The sequence below is a fragment of the Cupressus sempervirens genome, chromosome 11, assembly GCF_028749045.1.
Source record: "Cupressus sempervirens isolate cs-2001-9-10 chromosome 11, ASM2874904v1, whole genome shotgun sequence".
Taxonomy (NCBI): Eukaryota; Viridiplantae; Streptophyta; class Pinopsida; order Cupressales; family Cupressaceae; genus Cupressus; species Cupressus sempervirens.
Window position 1 is genome coordinate 292,612,196 of NC_143128.1, and position 17,854 is coordinate 292,630,049.

At 34.7% G+C, this 17,854-nt stretch overlaps 1 protein-coding gene across 1 annotated transcript; it reads right to left on the reverse strand.

Annotated features, from left to right (window-relative positions):
• Positions 1-10,725: 10,725 nt before the first annotated feature.
• LOC149529268 (BTB/POZ domain-containing protein At5g48130-like) lies at positions 10,726-16,621 on the reverse strand. Its single transcript, XM_089809417.1, has 5 exons — positions 16,014-16,621; positions 14,737-14,806; positions 14,079-14,647; positions 13,227-13,809; positions 10,726-11,663 (listed from the first exon to the last, which is right to left on the reverse strand). The coding sequence occupies exons 1-5, from the start codon at positions 16,274-16,276 to the stop codon at positions 10,812-10,814; spliced, it is 2,337 nt and encodes a 778-aa protein (XP_089665543.1). The 5' UTR covers positions 16,277-16,621; the 3' UTR covers positions 10,726-10,811.
• Between the last annotated feature and the right edge of the window lie 1,233 nt (positions 16,622-17,854).

Below are 17,854 nucleotides of genomic sequence, written 5' to 3' on the forward strand. Positions count from 1 at the left end.
TAGTCACCAATGGAGAGGAGGGTCTACTCCCAAGTCATTGAATCCATTTCAATGCTAAATAACACAAAATGCAATAAGATCCTTATCAATCTCAAGAAATTACTTCAAACTAGGCCTTTTAGGGCTACAAGGAATTAGGCCTCAAACCACACCTTTTGGTTTTTAACTCAAAAAATACATTAACAAGATGGGAAAAAAAAAAATTCAGTTATAGATACCCCATTAGAAGACCCTTCGGATTCATCTAATCTCACTTCCCCAACCTATTCGTATAGTGGGTTGCTAGAATTAAGCCTAAAAACAAGGGTTTCATCAACATGCTAATAGCATCCACAAGGGTTTGTTCAAACACCTATTAAAACTTGTCACCAAAACCTCTCCTTGGGTTTGGGTTTCCTTCACCCACATGACCACCTCTCCACATGCTCAAATTGAAGCTAAGAATGTACTCAATCCATCAAATTGCTCTTGCAACCTCCGTGATCCCTAACCATGTTTCTCTAGCTTGCCTAGGACATCACTGTAAAAATAGAAACCTTTCTTTCCAAGGCCCAAGATTTTACACACTTAATTTGCAATGATTCATCTCAAAAATCCCAAGGAACTGTATAGATGCCACAGTGGGAATGTGAGTTATGACCCCATGACCCAAAACTGCCTAGTTCAAACCAGCGACAGTGCTAGAACAAGAAATTTATAAAATGTAATGAAATTAAACTTTACAACCTAACAAACCACACAAAAAATAAATAAATTACATCTACCAACTTGTGCAAAAGCTACAGTGTAGAGTTCAATCCATTAAATGACAAAAATGAAAGAAAAGGTCCTCATTGTGAAAAATTTGCACAAAAAGTATACTTGTCTAATATCTAAACTTACTTCAAATTTCTTCCAACCCTCCTCATAGGTTGAGGGGGACCTTATATATCCTTTCATCATCTATCCTAACTATTTAAAATAGTTATCCATCACCATTTCCAAGATGCAATCTAGTTGCACTAAAAGTTGTCATGACAACTTTTGCAATTTTGTGAATTTGTCATGTCACTTGACAACTTTTTGCAAATCAAGCCCAAACTTGGCCAAACCTTCATAAAACACTACCAAATGGCTAAATAGACTCCCTAGACCAAGAAACCACCATTCCAACCTTTCCTTGTTCAATCTAACCCTCTGAGTGCAAAAATGCACTATTGACAACATTTGCAACATTGTCACACTACAAAGAAATTTAAAGAACTATGTAACTATGAAGGTTATCATGACCTTACTAGGCCTCCTAGTGATCAAAGCATATCCTAGGATTAACTAGCCCCCTTATTGCACTAGTGGCTTGGCTAAGACCACTACAAGCCAAAACTTGACTAGGAAACCTAGGTTACAATGTAGCCTTACCTAGATGCTCCTACACTAGCATGAGGTATTAGTAAGACTTTCAATGGTTGGAGAAGGGCTATGGGGAACTTCTCTATAGTAATTTGATAGGGAGGACACAAACCAAGGTGGAATTGGTAGAGGAAAAAGATAAAATAATGGTGAAGGATGGTAAAAAAATTACCAAAGCTCTTGGACTCATTAACCTCCTTAACATTACTTTTAAAAAATTATAACAAAAAAAGTAATGGTAATGTAACAGTGATTGCAAAAGTGATTCAAAAAGAGGATATGATAATAGCAACAAACATCAAACCTTCCCTCTAATATGAAATACCTCATAAAAAGTATGCATATTTTGTTCTAGTGTTTCTAAAGCTCCTCTTGGTTAATTCCACCCCTTAGCTCCACAGGTTCCACACCTGCAAGGAAGAACTATTTTAAACTAGTAATATCATGAACTTTAACCATTTATATTCCACTTGTAGCCTATCATGGAGAGGCTTTTCACCTTAGCAATCACTTTTTCATTCACCTAGAATTAGATACACCCATGGAGACCATCCTTGTATTCCATGAGCCCACAAATTGCTTAGAAAGATTTTTTATCAAAACCACTTATGACTTCCATAAAATGAGAAATACCACCTTCCTTAGAAATATATCACATTGTCCCATTCTTCTTCCATGCATCACATATCTGGGGCTCAATCCTAACACGATCATCACCCATTGTCATGAAGCAATAAACTAACTTGTTGCAAAGAAGGGTTTTGGCCAGAAACATGATTAGATAAGGCATTAAAACTTCCACAAGATGACACATGTAGAGGAAATAAATGATCAAAAATTATGTAATTAGTATAATTACAACTCATTTTTTAATCCTTCCCAATCCTTTCTATCCACTTGCATAATTGTAAACCCATATGAAAGGTGCCAAATAGCACACCTTCGAAAAAATGATTTTTGATCCAACTTACCTAAAAGTAAAAAAAAAATCAACTTCAAGAGAGTCCAAAAATGATGAGATTCGAGCCTTTCTACCTTATGACTACTATGGACACATGGTCTCTTGAAACACTAATGTGTCCAATTCAAATTAAACATAGACAACATGAGAGTGAGGAGCCCACCAAAAATAATCAACCCCATCATCAACTAGAACCAAAACATACAAAACCAATTCATCATAAACTAAGGGCTATTGACCCTAAAGGTAATCTTGGTATTCTCTATTAGTGCAAAATACTAAGTCATTTTCTAGGCAATGTTGATCGATCACCACTATCAACGAGCTAGTATATAGGCCAAGCAAGTATTATGTAAAATGTACATATTTCAATTCATGTTGAGCACTAGTTAATGTTGAGTACACTTAAGAATTGTTGAAAAGTTTAGTGAATGCCAAGTGATTCAAGATATAGTATATGTCGAGTGAGAGATAGAGAGACTTTATAGTATGAGCCAAGCAGAGTGAAGGTCGAGGGACAACATGAAGAACAATATGCAGGTCAGTGCAAGAAGTTGGGTCTCACTTTTGGCCAAAAAGTGGAAGTGTTTTTCCTATTTTTGAAATATTTTGTCAATTGATGCCAAAATTTGAGCCATTTAGAGATTAAATATTAAAAAATTTCAGAAATAAAAATTGTAGTGCCTAGAATCTTCTTTTGAATATGTAATTTGTTTGTATACCCATATGATAGATTTTTTTTTGGTATGGATCTTTAAAAACCACTTTTTCAAAATGCCTATTTCAGGACCATACCATGCTCGTGTACGGACACCATAATTTGACACAAATGAATGAATTTTTGTGAATCCTTTTAAATGGAGTTATCTGACACACCAAAGATTGATGAGAATATTTTTCTTGAATTTTTAAATTAATTTTTAATTGGCTATAAAAGAAAATTTTAAAACCTCTCGTGTACGGACACCATAATTTGATCAAAATTTCACTTTTTTCAACTTTTTTTTTTTTAACTTCAAAAGAATTGAATGTAGATTGATGACATTTAAATTAATTTAAGAAAAAATATAAAATAAAAAAGTTATTAAAGTTTTAGTGAACGTTGCTATTTTACATTTAGGTACCACCTTTGATTAAAAAATAATAATAAAATAGTAAATAAAAACATAACTCTATAAAATTTATATTTTTGAAATCAGGACAGTGAGAGCTCTAATGGGTTTTTGTTTCGTAAAAAAATTTGATCAGGAAGACCCTCTAAAAATTATGGCAAGGCATGAATTTGTCAGTTCAATGCCTTAGCCAAATCTTAAGAGGCCAAGGCATAGGCTTGGTCTCACCAACCCTATCCCAAACCAATATCCGAGGTAGGAAAAAAAAATCCTGCCTCATGTTGTAAGAAACAGGCATTCGTTATTTGAATTTCAAAAAACGAGTACCCATTTTGAAAAGCTAAAAGCGGCATGTAAAATCCGTCGAAAACTTAAAAATTTGAATTTTTAAGAAATGGGTACCCGTTTTTACTTTTAAAAAATGGGTACCTATTTTTTATTTTTTTTAAACGGGTGCCCGTTTCTTAAAAAAATTTATTTTTATTTTTTTGAAAAATGAGTACCCATTTTTTGAAAATAAAAAATGGGTACCCGATTTTTAAAAATAACGGGTGCCCTTTTTTTTAATTTAGGGTCGAGCACCCGAACCAAAAACGGGTGCCCGTTTTTTAAAATCGAGTACCCGTTTCTAAGAAGTTTCATTTTGCGAATTTGACTTCTGCGGAATTGCGACCCAACTTTGTGCATTCACTCATGTGTCGAGAGTTAAAGGAGTGTTAATGTCGAGTAAAAAAAATTGTATATGAGTCTGTAATGGCACAAAAACTTATGTAAATATTTTTTGTTGATCTGGAAGCATGTTTTATAGATTGAGGAGTTAATCAAGGAGTTGATTACGTGTGATGATAAAGATCATGAATCCCTATGAAAGGCAATCCACCAATCATAAAATTGCAAGGACCAAATGGAAAAGGGGATGAATCTAGATCATTGATCATGATCTAGAAGCTTCTCCAAACAACTAATAAGGAGGGTTTTGTGACCTAGTTTGTGTGTGTGCAAGTATGTGTGATTGAAAGGAGTTTTGATGAGAAGTTTTGAGGTGAATTATAGGTGAAAGACAGAAGCGGTTTAACAGTGCAATGAGAATTCATTGAAGATCAGTCATAGTGAGGTGATATCATATTGGATAGAGGAGATATGTTATCAAGCATTGAAGGGCATATGGAAGGATCATGTACTAAACATTCTAATAAGTATTTCAAGGTTTAAATCTCTTAACGAAGTAGCTTTAATAGGCTTTTGTAAATCTCCTATCATAGTACTAACTTAGTTGTGATGTAAAATCCTTTAATCAAGGTAGACCTAACAATCTTGTAAGCTTTTAACAGGGAAGACCCCTCATAGGGTAGATCATCATAAGTGATCAAACATTGTAGCTTTAACAGGCACACTTTATTGCTATAGTAGTGAAGATTTTGTGGTTGTCATCACCACTACAGTTTACGTTCACCTTGGAGGGTTTATGCTTTGCCAAATCTTTGTGTTAAGTATGTTAAGTATTTGTGAGTTTTATGCATGTAATTCGATATTAGATGTGATGTTATGTTGAAGTGCATGATTGCATTGATATGAGATTAAGGTTTAATGAGAGTTTGTAATGGAGACATCAAATGTGGTTCATGTTTGAAGTGTTAAAGTTTCATAGATCTTGAGATCTTGAATTCCCCTACAAAGAAAATGCACTAATCCCCAACATATGATACCATCCAAGTTAATTTCTCTAGAGGCAAGGTGGTCAGATACAACATCTCCTTCCTTGTAGATGGGTTGTAAGTTGAAATCGTCAAACTCATTTAGGAGACTTTGAATGGCCTATATGATGGTGTACAAGGACCAACCCAAGGAGTAGGTTCCTTTAGAAGCTTTGATTAACAACTAGGAATCTCCCTTAATTTCAAGGTTGTAAATTACAAGAGCCAAAAAGAACTTGGTCCCCCAAAGAAGGGTTGTTCCCTTGACCTAGTTGGTAGTGTGCTTATGAATATTTCTCAAATAGGCAACAATGAGGGACCCCATGTGATTTTTTAGAATGCCTCCACCTACATCCAACCCATTCCTAGTAGTACCATCAAAATTGAGCTTACCCTGGGGGGGTGGGAGTTTTCCTGTGCATATTTTTCTTTGAATTATCATTATTATAGAATTCCCTTGAGAGGTTTTAGGAGGAAGCAAGGGAGGTGCCCCACCATGAGGGTGGGTTAGGAGGGGGTTTGGACAACTCTAACCAAAGAGACTCTCATGAATGAGCTTATAGAGGATGTGCAACACTTCATCGGCAATTTTTTCTTGGTCCCTAAAGACCTTATTGTTCCTTTTCTTCCACACACACCAACAGCCCACATGTGGAATTTGTAGCCATATTTGATTAACAATAGGATGAAGAAAGGGGCATATCCAATCCAAAATAAAATCTTCAAAATCATTTTGAAAGACTCATTGAACCATAAGCTTCTAAAGAATTTGTTGCCAAATAGAAAAAGTAAAATTGGAATGAATAAACATATGGGCATATAGATTCTAAGACCTTGCAAATTTAGCATTAATTTGGGATATGGAACAAGCATTTCTTAAGATTATCCAAGGTGAGGATCTTCCCATGGATGGTGGCCCACTAAAAGAAATTGTTCATAGGGTTTAGATGGTCATTCCACACCTTAGACCAGCTTGTGGAGTCATTAGTGAAGTTAAGAAGAGAAAGCTAAGTAGACTTGATAGAGAACTCGCCATAGGGTTGCAAAAACCACATGAGCTTATTTTCCTTAAGGGAAAGGGGGAGCCTAATCCAGGACAAAATGAGTTGCAGATCAGAGGCCAGAGGTTGCATGTCAACTCTATCATTAAAGTGTTGTAACATATTGGTCTGCCAAATGTGATAATAAAATTGGTAAGAGATCTAGAGATGTTATGTTAAGAAGTGAAAGAGGGTTTTAGATGTATACAATATAAGCAACGATGTATGTAGTGCAAAAAAGATTCTAATATTTTTATTCCTCTTGATAATTATATGGTGTTCCTCTTCTCGATCGATCTAATAAATTAGTAGTTTTCTTTAAAAAGGTCATATTAAGGAATTGATAAAATTGTCTTCAATTATGGTACAAGGGCACTCTTGTCCACGAAATAGATGGAGATAATCGCAAAGAGGATTTTCTCATATTATTTGAGATTAGGATAACTTAATGGAAAGTTTCAAATTTTAGATCATCTTGTTTTATTGCATTATATTTTTCTCCTTTACAATAATTTATTAATTAGTAATATAAACTCTCAATTATAAATAGCAATAAGTCTACACACGTGATCAATTCCATGGCATAAGAATGATTGTAAAGAAGATTTGTTTATATCATTAGGATAGTATAATAGTTGATATGCTTTAAATTTTATGTCAACATATACATAAAGCATTATATATTGAATATTTAAATATTGCATTAGTAACAAGAACAAAATATTCTTAGAATAATTTTTAATATAGATTATGCTCTTCTAATAGTAAACTCTAAATTATAAAATAGAATAGACCTACAACTATGGATTCAAGGCATGTGAAGGGTTATAGATAATATTTGTTTGTATTATTTAAAATTGAGATAGTCTAGTAGTTGATGGGTTTCAAATTTTAGGTTAAATAAACTCTAAGTTATAAATAATAACTAATCTACACTTATAGTCAAGTCCAAGGTAGAAGAATGGTTATAAAGAATATTTGTTCATATCAAAGTTGAGATTTGGATAGCCTAATAATTGATAGGTTTCAAATTCTAAGTAAACAATTCAACCATGCATTTGTAACAAAATTAAAAATACTTTTTTTTAATATATTATTTATTTCTCCCTACAACAACTATTAAATTCTAAATTATGAATTATAACAACTTAACACCTAGAATCAAGTCTAGGGGTATAGGAATGGTTATAAAGAATATGTGTTCATATCATCTAAGATTTTGATAGCCTAATAGTTGACAGGTTACAAATTTTAGTGAGATAAAGATAAGGAAGACGGCTATTGGAACCCACGTGCAAATAATTCAAACCCAACTGATGTATGCATTGACATGAGTGCCTCCCTACTCTTGTCCTTGCCACTTATAGACTTGTTTTCTTATATTTTAGAATTTGGGTGTGTCATATTTAGATTTTAGATATGTGATGTTATATCTACCCTTCTTTTTTTCCAATATGTAATATTTTTTTAATATAAAAAATAATTACAAAAGACTTATTCATTGAATTAAAAAGATTTTATATGTTAATACTAATAAAAAAAAAATCAGATAATTAAATAAACTAGAAACTACTAGTACCTAATAAATATTTAGATCAACTAATACATTAAATAAAATAAGTCTGAATGTGACAAATATAAAAAACTAAACATAATTCTTTATAAATTATACTTTTTACAATATCGCACTATTCTAAATGATTTTTTTTGAAAAAAACTCCATTTAGTTTAACTGCAACAAACATTTCAAAACCTGAAACTTTAGATTTCCCAGCCACCTATCTCTTAGATATAATTTTCCAACTACTATATTGTGGACAATGAAGTTGAGCTCCTGTTTGATTGTTACAACTATACCTTCTCATAAATAGTCGACTCCTTGACCATCTTTCAAAAAATTGCCAAGTCATCTAAGGCACAGATTCAATCCACAAATCTTGGACTCAGTCCAGAGATCTTGGAGGGCGTGCATCATTCTCTGTAATAAATGCCCGCACATTGGTTTTTGGGGAGCCTTAATGGAAGAATCCGTAACAGTTGTCATAAAATATATAATGTATTTCGAGATTAAAATATGGTTTTGGTCCATCATATCAGGCGGGTATCCTCCCATTTTGCGCGTGGGCAAAAGGGTTCCCCAACGACAGAGAAATGACGTTTCAGTGCACAACTGTGTGTTGTTCGTGAAATGATTACGACAAAATGTAAAAGGTAGGACACACTGGAAGTTGAGACCTGTACATTGTACTTATTATACTCAAAACTCTTCACTTTTTTTCTATTTATGTAATCTGCCTCCCACTGCTCGTCAAGTTGCGCCTTTTAGACCGATCCTAAGATAGCCCCTAGTCAAGCATGAAGCATGAACGCCATTTCTGCTTTACATATTCAGATTGTGTAAAAACAAAGCAATCTCAGTGCTGTACTTGTCAGCAATGAGTATTACCAAATGCCCACGAAAGAATCAGTCAAAGTGTACGTGAAATCAGATTAATATTATTCTGTAAGATTCTGAAGTTTCAATATGAGGGCTTGAGGATTCTATGATTTGTAAGACAAAGAAGCTCGGACAACCATGGGCAAATGCTTACCATATTTTGGTCTCTTGACACTTCCTTTTATGCATTAGGATTTTGTAGTTCTTCTCCAAAGAACAAACCAATGCTCTGAAATTTGAATGCATTCCCTGCATCATGAATGTACGGGCATCATGATCATAGTGGCACATTCAAATAGTTAATAGATTTTATTGAAGTCTTGTATTGATGTTTTAGATCACACTTTGTGATATATTATAAGGATGAAGAGCCAATGGCTAGGGGGCAACATACATGCAGCCCTGCAGAGAGATGCATTTTCATGGCATCGTAGACAGTGTTGTATGAAGAGAGTCAATGATGAATCTCATGTGAACCAAAGTGATGATGTAAAAATCATGAACACAATTGAATCTAGAAATAACACTCTCTGTATCATAGATTGTGGAATTTGATAGTTACTGAATTTGATTGTGTGAATATTCTTATATCCATAATTGAATCATATACATGGACTGCAGAAACTTACTGTCTTTAAACAGTTTTAATATTGAAATCAGACTAGATATTCCAAACACAAGACCTAGTATTAACCAACTTTTATGTATTGATTATACCCATTTACTTATTAAGTATACAAATTGGTGACTAATGTTCCTACCAGTATCATACTTAGGTTATAGTTGCACAATTCCTAGTCTTACTCCCTGCGTGACTAGAAATTATTCTATCTTCAGGTTATATTTGAGGGCTGGTTACGTGTCACTTTTAAGGGAGACCTCAAATTTCTAAAATCCATGAAACTGGGTTAGACAACTGCTTGTTGATTATCTAGAATGTATATATATTGCATCTATATTTTGGATCACACTCTTGATTTCATTGTCATCTTGTTCACCAATCTTAAGTCTATTGGCCCACATATATTCTTGTTAATTTTAAATCATTTAAGTTGAATAGCACATTGCTCACCAACTTCCAATTTATTGGCAAATGTATTGAACTAGTTTCTAAAAAGATTTGAAGCATATTTTTAGAGACGTCAAATTTATTCATGAACTTGGTTCAAAAAACTATTTCTAGACTAAATTGCATTTTGCTTTTTCAGTATCAATGTTCGAGATCATATTCCAATGATCAATTACCATATTTGTATTCATCGACTTTAGACATATAACACATATCCACTATTACTGATTTCAACAAATTTTTATTTTAAGCAAATCATTACACTCCTCTCTAACATCAAATTTGTGAACATCTCTATTAGAACTAGAGGCCACATTATCTTTAGACAGTTCATCAAATTTGTGAACATCTCTATTAGAACTAAGGCCATATTTATTTATTTTAAACAAGAGATGAATTGAGTGAATTTTCCACAGTTAATGATCGTATTAATAACTTTTAAATCGAAAAAAAATTATTCACTGTACAGGAACAAAATTTGGCCGACCCTCTTAATTTGAATTTGATGTAGGTTTTACCACTCAATTTTTTAAGAATTCGGCATTTCTTAGGAACTGCACCCTTAGTATTGTTTTTCCTGAGTTGACGAAATTGCTGCAGAAGTACTTCATTGTTTTATTTTATTCTCATTCAGAGTGCACTTCTATATCATTCTTGTATGTCGTTGCTAAAGCATAACTAACTAGACAAACTAAAAACTTCAATATACTCTCTTAAACATGTGGATTTCTTGAGACTGCTCAGCACTAGAACATTTGGTTTGGGTAATATGAAACTTTTTCTGCCAGCCCAAAAATAATGAAGCTCCCTACAAAATTTGTTACCTTAAAAACATAAAGTCAGGAGATGGAATCAGATGAGTGCACTCAAAATTCGAAAGACGATTGAGTGGAAAAAAAGAACTGTATGATTCCAACTGGGAAACAAAGTTCCCCTTGCTTAAAAACAATTTTGAGTGATCATGGTGGTTAAAAGCATTTTTACGACTTTGTGCATAACACAGGGCGGAGACCAACCAAAGAATTAAGCTTGAAATGCTAAATTAATTTGCATCAAAACTTCCTCAATGTTACAATTTATAATTTATTAACACAACTTGGAACAAAGGACTACGACAAACTATTACTCCTTTCAAAACTTGTACAAGGCTTGGATTCATTCACAGAAAATTTAATATCCCTGCAGCTTAAGCTTATAGGAACTGATTGTATCAAACTTCTTTGTATAGGGTACCTCATCTCATTGTCATCCTTTGCTAGACCATCTGCATTTACCCCCAAATCATTATTAGATTGTTCCTCTTGATCTCCACCCAATTTTGATTTTTCTGAATCAGCTCTGGGCTTAGATCTTTTGAAACCTCTCAACCTTAGCTTTTGAAGTGATTTGATAATTCTCTGAGTGAGACCACCCCCTCCACAGCCCTTGTTAGACCAATATGATTCCTTCGGATCAGACATATTCTTTAATTTCTTTGAGAACTCTTCAGATGCAGGCATTTCAATGGAGTAGTCGCTGGTAGTAATGCTTGAACCTTTTCTAAAGCTGTGACCGAGCTTTTCCTTCATGTATTTGATTTCTTCTTCTAGGCTTCTGAGTCTGGAACTTGTTTCTTCCAAATCATATTTTAGATGGGCTGCTTGGCGAAAGATTCCATCCCGTTTGAGGATGGATCCTAGAGATAAATCTTTGTTCTCATAATTCCCCATTTCATAGTTACCATTGTTGTTGTTCATGATGTTCTTTGAATTCAAATACGAACAGCTGAGGCTTCTGCTTCTTAGTGGCTGCTTTGGGTTGCAATTAGTTTGTACTTGATGCATATATATAGCCTGAACTAGCATTCGCAGTGGCATAAATTCATTTCGAACAGCATGGAAGCAAACTTCTTCCGACAGCCTTTGGCAGTTGAGCATTTTGCATATGTTTGTCCTCTCAGTCTCTGATATCTGTGAATGCATCTGCACAAAGGAATCAAACCCAGATATATTACTCAGATTTTTCCTTTATGGATAGATTAAGAAGAGCATGCTCTTGAGTGGTGTATATATAATATATATATCAACTTAGATATTACAAGGGAGGAACATATATGCATTAGGTTTTGTTTCTCTTGCTTCAGTTTTTTTTTGTAAATCCTATAGTTTCTAGTGAGTTGCTCCATAGAGGATATCCAAGCCAAGTAACGCAAGGACTACGTGCAACATATAGTTTCCATCATCAACGGCTATATATTGAAACCACTAGTTCATACACATAGAACCTTCTTTCAAGAACTACATGCAAATCATTCATATAAATATAAGTAAAATCTTAAAATATGCAGGCATGCAAAAAACTCTTCTTTGTTGACCTAAATGCAGACGACTCCTGTCTATTCATAATTTCTTGAAACAACATATGAATCTCAATGATTGTACTTGAAATAGCATTATGGTAAATCAGCAGGCATTCATCAAGTTCAATCGCCTTTGTAATCAAGCACATTATTCTGTTGCTTTAGACAAAAATATTTTATGATTTTCCCTTTCACTGCAATGCATTTGCAAAGAGGCTTTTCATATGATTATCAAACATTTGGGCAGTGCATCAATGATGAATGTCCTAACAGTTACAATCTGCTTTTTCAAAATACTAAATTGGACGATATGCACTGTAACAGTTTTACTTTTAACCTGCCTGTTTATTAGATGATCATAATTTATAAATTTCCTTGGATATTCTTATATTTAATGTGACTAGTTTACATGAATAGCAACATTGTCTTCAATTGTCCATCGTCTTCTCTAAAACAAGACAATACTCCAGTTATGGATTTCCGTCTCTATGGGTTTGATTGCTTTTCAAAATCAAGACATTTGATACAAGTGACACCTTCCACAGTATCTTCCCATTGAACAAATCCGTCTGCTATAGAGCTAGGAGTAAAATCAATGAATAGGTGAGACAGAGTAAAAGTCATGAAGATACAAATAGAGAGTATGGTGAATTGATATATCATTCACAAGGTACTGGAAATTAGATTTCAAGATAACAAATTTTCCTCGTGTTAGAAAATATGTTGGAGGCTATGATCCAGAAGCTCCCTAATATGGGTAGAAGTCAAACCATGGAGCATGGAACATCGATATGCAGCAAGGATAATGGACAATGGCCAAAATATAGTTTTAAATGAGATTACCATATATATCTATATTTCTATGTTCAGAGTATACTTGAAATGCCCTGCTAGGGAACCCAATGCACAAATACAAGATTACATCCACTGAATATAGCAATAAATCTCCATATGATAAGAAAGGATAGAACAACTGCAACTGCATTCCCTAGCAGGATGTTACAATACTACGGAATTCTTTGGTCACTAGTGCACTAGCATTCACACAGCATCATTTGATGTTAATTACAGTCAGGAATTACATAGAGACCATGACTAGCTACAATGGTTAATCATTATCTAGCTTCATCAAAGAACATTAGGTAAAACTAAAATATCAAATTAAAGAAAGTGTAGTAAACCTTACCTTGAGGTATAAGTCAATAGCTTTGTAGAGCTGATCATGGACAGGCCTACAAGAGGATGGCACAGTTTCAACCAAATCCAGGAAAATGGCAGGCGAAACATTGGAATAGGTAGCAATTTCTGTGAGATACTCATCCCACACTTTGGCCACATTACATACAAATGGATTGTTGCTAGTGGAGCTGTGAGAACTGGCATTCCCTTCACTAAAAAGGGTGTAATCAGACTCTTCCCCCACATCACTTTGTTGAGACATGAACATGGCAACTATATGTTGCATGCTCTCTACCTCCAAAATACCCAAATCGTCAATTACATCATTATCATTCTTCAATGGCAATAAGAAATCTGCTGCCGTAGCCTGATCTAACTGGCTTGAAATTCTGCTTTCAAGCTTAAAGGTGCACTCTCTGTCTGCACTCCATGCAAGGGAACAGCGAAGGAGCCCAAACAGGAAGGTAATAGGTACGATATCTTTGTCCATAGGAAGCAGCTTAACAACACATTCCACCTCCGCTTTCATCTCACCGCTTTTGTCCTTTATCATGTTTAAACCTTGAAAGTCCACCCTATCAAATATACATCTGTAAAGATAAAGGATTGATTAGAATCTGGGAAAATGAATCTAGATGTAAATCAGCTCAAATCATCAAAGAACTATAAAGCTCTATTCAAATTTCATTTTAAGTGTATTTGTTAGAGTTATAGATCTCCATTAAATTATTTTTAACAAATTTTCTCTCATTTCAAAGAAGCGATGTGGAAATGTAATCCCTGAAGGACTTATTTCCCATATAGCTTCCTTGAACAAGAAGAGCCCATATAGCTTCCTTAAAACAACAAGAGCACCCACCTGTCGGTGTACAGAAACAGTGCTCTGCAGATAAATTTCTCGTTAATGCCTTTCCTTCTGATTGACTCTATTATCTGCCTAAAATAGTCCAAAGGAAGGGTTATTAGGTCATTGATCAGATTCTCCATGTGGCCGCCCCCAAACGTGATCTCCATGGGTGCCAATGGAAATAGTACAGGAGCTCGTTTTTCAATTGCAGAGCAGGTTAAGAGCGATATTGCTTCAATACAAGTGCTGACCATCCCGAGCCCTTGGGCTATGGGATTAAGCTCCTCACAGCATCGGAGGGATTCAATGGCATGGTCCCAGTTCTTCAGTATTGTATCTTTGAAATATCGGTCGCTTCGTTTGCAAAGATTTCCTCTGGAGTAGTCCTCCGTCATTTCAAAAAACTCCGATGCACACCTGATTGCTGAGATGGTGGATGGTTCCATGTGTATCATACAACCATAGCAATGGGCTACTATGAGCTCAAAAGTCTCCGGCCCACCTGGACAAGAATTCAAATGTATTTCGTTGGCTTCCTTCAGCTTCCGATTCAAGTATCCACTCATGGACACCAAAGGTAACTGCATGCAGGCACGTACAAAAGTTGAAATGCATTCATAATTGATACAGAATATGAAAAATATAAGGGGGCCAAGATCAATTCGTCTACCTTGTGAAGATGGAAAGTGGAATCCTTAATGTGAACTACTGCGTTGGTTGAGAACCCCGTAGCTTCAGACCTGTGCAGACCATACCAGATCAGAAAACGCAAGAGCTAAAAACATTTACCTTCATGAAATAGAAATGGAAGTAATAGCCAGTTGCAAACAAATTTTGCTAGTCAGTCTTGTAGTGCAATTCTAGTATGAGCTACGGAATTTAGAGTGAGTAGATAAGCTATGAAATTTAGAGATTTCTTCTCATTTTTTAGACATTTTTGGAGCTGTTTTGCGTTCTGAGCTCAATCCTATCCCAACTTTGGCAGTTAACTCCCATTAAGCATTTGCCTACACCCCTGTAAATAAATTTCATTTTTGGATCTACTTTAGTTTGATAGTATATGGCTTCAGAAATGTAAGATATACAATAGATTGCCTAACCAAGCCTTATAAATGCCCAACATCAATGACATGGATGCATGATTTTGACTTAATTTGCACCTTCATATGGGTCGATGTTGAAGACTGAGAAATTTTCTGTTACAGACTGCAGGTCAAATGCAACCTAGCGGACCTCATTATAACTAAATTCGGTGAACCAGAACCAAAGAGATCTGTAATCCTGTCACAGGAACATTTAGGACGGCTGTTCACTACCCTGCATCATGAGATAACAATTTTTATAACCTTACCACATCGCAGAGCAATTTAGAAGTATTGTTTGGGAATAGCTGGGCTATAAATTTATATCATCCACAAATGAAATGCCGTCCGTTGCAGTGATCTAAGATATCGATGGTCACTGGCGGGAAAAACTAGAACACAAACGAAGTAATTAGAAAAGGATGGTGGTGAGATTTGTCCCGTGGGATGCATACATGCCACTACTTAGGCGTTCTTAAAAACACCTCGAAATCTGAGCAGGGGATTGCTGAAATGCGGTTCAGATAAGATTAAAAGCTGTTTTTCCTTTTTCTCTATACGTATGCATTGAGCTCTCTAAACTTGTAGTTAAATTGGGCGTTCTTAAAACGCTTCAAAATATAAGCAGGGGATTGCTCAAACTCGCTGTTAAATTGAAAATAAAAGCTGTTTCTTTCTTTCTCTACTTTTATGCTCTCTAAACTTACACTTAAATTGGGCGTTCTTAAAACACTTCAAAATCTAAGAAAAGGATTGCTGAAATTTCAGTTCAAATAAGAATAAAAGCCATTTTTCTCTTTCTAAGTTCTCTTAACTTGCAGTTTAGCCCATTTGGTCTCATCTTCTGTAAATACTTGTGACTTACCATGAGCTGACAATACTTTCCAAAGAGCATTCATCTGGGTATGTCGCAGGAACAACACTAGAACTGTAAGCCCCATTCTCAAACACAATCCATGAGCCGTCCGTGTGCATATGACCATCCAACCTGCCTGAATTTCTCAATAAATTTCCTTTCCCCGACGAAAACCCTGTCGGCCTCTCCTCCTCCTCTTCCTCCTCCTCATCATCTTCATAAATGGTATCCACAACTCCAATCCGATTCAGACCACCAGACCCAATCATCATGCTTGCCGAGTTGAAAAACCCAAATCCTCAGAAGACAAAATGTAATATTAGGCGTTCTTCACATTCTGAGAAATGAGCCCCTTAATAAGGCCAATATTTCACGCTTGATTCATGAACGCTGTCTGAGCGTGAAAAGAAAGAAGTGGGCAGAGGAACTTTCTATTGCAGAGATGGACAGAACTGTCTTGCTTTTGTTTTTATGCCTACCAAGTCCTTTTGGGGATTTGTATAGATAAAAGCTCTTGAATTCAGATGAAACAAAATGAAAGGGCGTTCGAAGTAGAGGAGCAGGAGGAGGGAGTGTACCCGAATACATAAATCTTTGGTGGACAAAACACCAGAGGTACTAAATAGGCTGCCCAGATGACAACTATTTGTATTTAGTATTTTTAACTTTTCAGTGAAATAACAAATGCCCACAGTGACGTAAAATGATTGGTGTTTGGTATTCCTTCCATGGTGGACCACCAACATTTATTAACAGACCTTGTGGAAGTTTGGACATTTTTAATATTAAATATTATTTGTGTTTCTCAATTATAACCTCCCTGTCTGTAATCAATTAAAAAATTGATTAACCATTGTTTAGTCCACCTAAATCCTTATGGTGGTGTTGTTAGGCTCTGGTTCTGGTTGAACTGTTTGCATTTCAGTGAACCAATGATTGATTGCTACAACTGAATTTGATTATGGATTTCATTTCCATCTTAGTCAAGGTATGATTTTTTCATTGGTATCCCGATGTTTAATGGGTCCATTTCTCTTTAATTTAAAGAAATTGTGGAAAACGATAGAAGTTATGGATGGACCTATATAATTATATGTATCAATGATTGTGTTTAATTTAACTTATCTAATAATTAGGATGATTCAAGTGTTGTATAGGTAATGTTAAATATATTTGACTTTATGTAGAGTTAAAAGCCATAAGAAAAGAATAATTAAATTAAATTTATTTTATAGTTATAATAATTGAATTTTGAAAACTAGGAAAAAGTATGTTTAATATGTAAAATGTTTATAAACCGTAAAAATTTGAGGTTTTTAATTATTGAATTGTAACCTTAAAAAGGGTGGTTGAAAATTTAATTAGTTATTTATAAAGTTGGTATGAATTTCTAATTGTTCATGTAGAATTAATTAAATAGTTTTAGTGGCACATCATGAAAAAGAAGAGAGTGAAGGATTAGATTGTAGATGGAGTCTAAAAAACAAGGGGGGAGAAGGGACATGAAGTAAAGAAAAGATGTAGGAATGGAATATATATATATATATATATATATATATATATATATATATATATATAGAAATAGAAAAATATGCAAATGAATTTTAAAAACGAGGAAATTTGACTAGTTGTGGAAATATCTTTTATTAATTAATTGAAGAGCTAAGAAAACTCTATAATGAATCGTTGATAAGACACAACACTTGCTAAGGCTTTTGGCAAATGTGTAGCAAGTTATGTGGGCTTAACATTGGGGGAAACTCCATGGCCAAGCTTCCTTGAGTTGGAGTAGTACAGGGATGGGTGATCTCTCAAGAAGACCTAATGCTTCACTTATGTGAGCATTACCT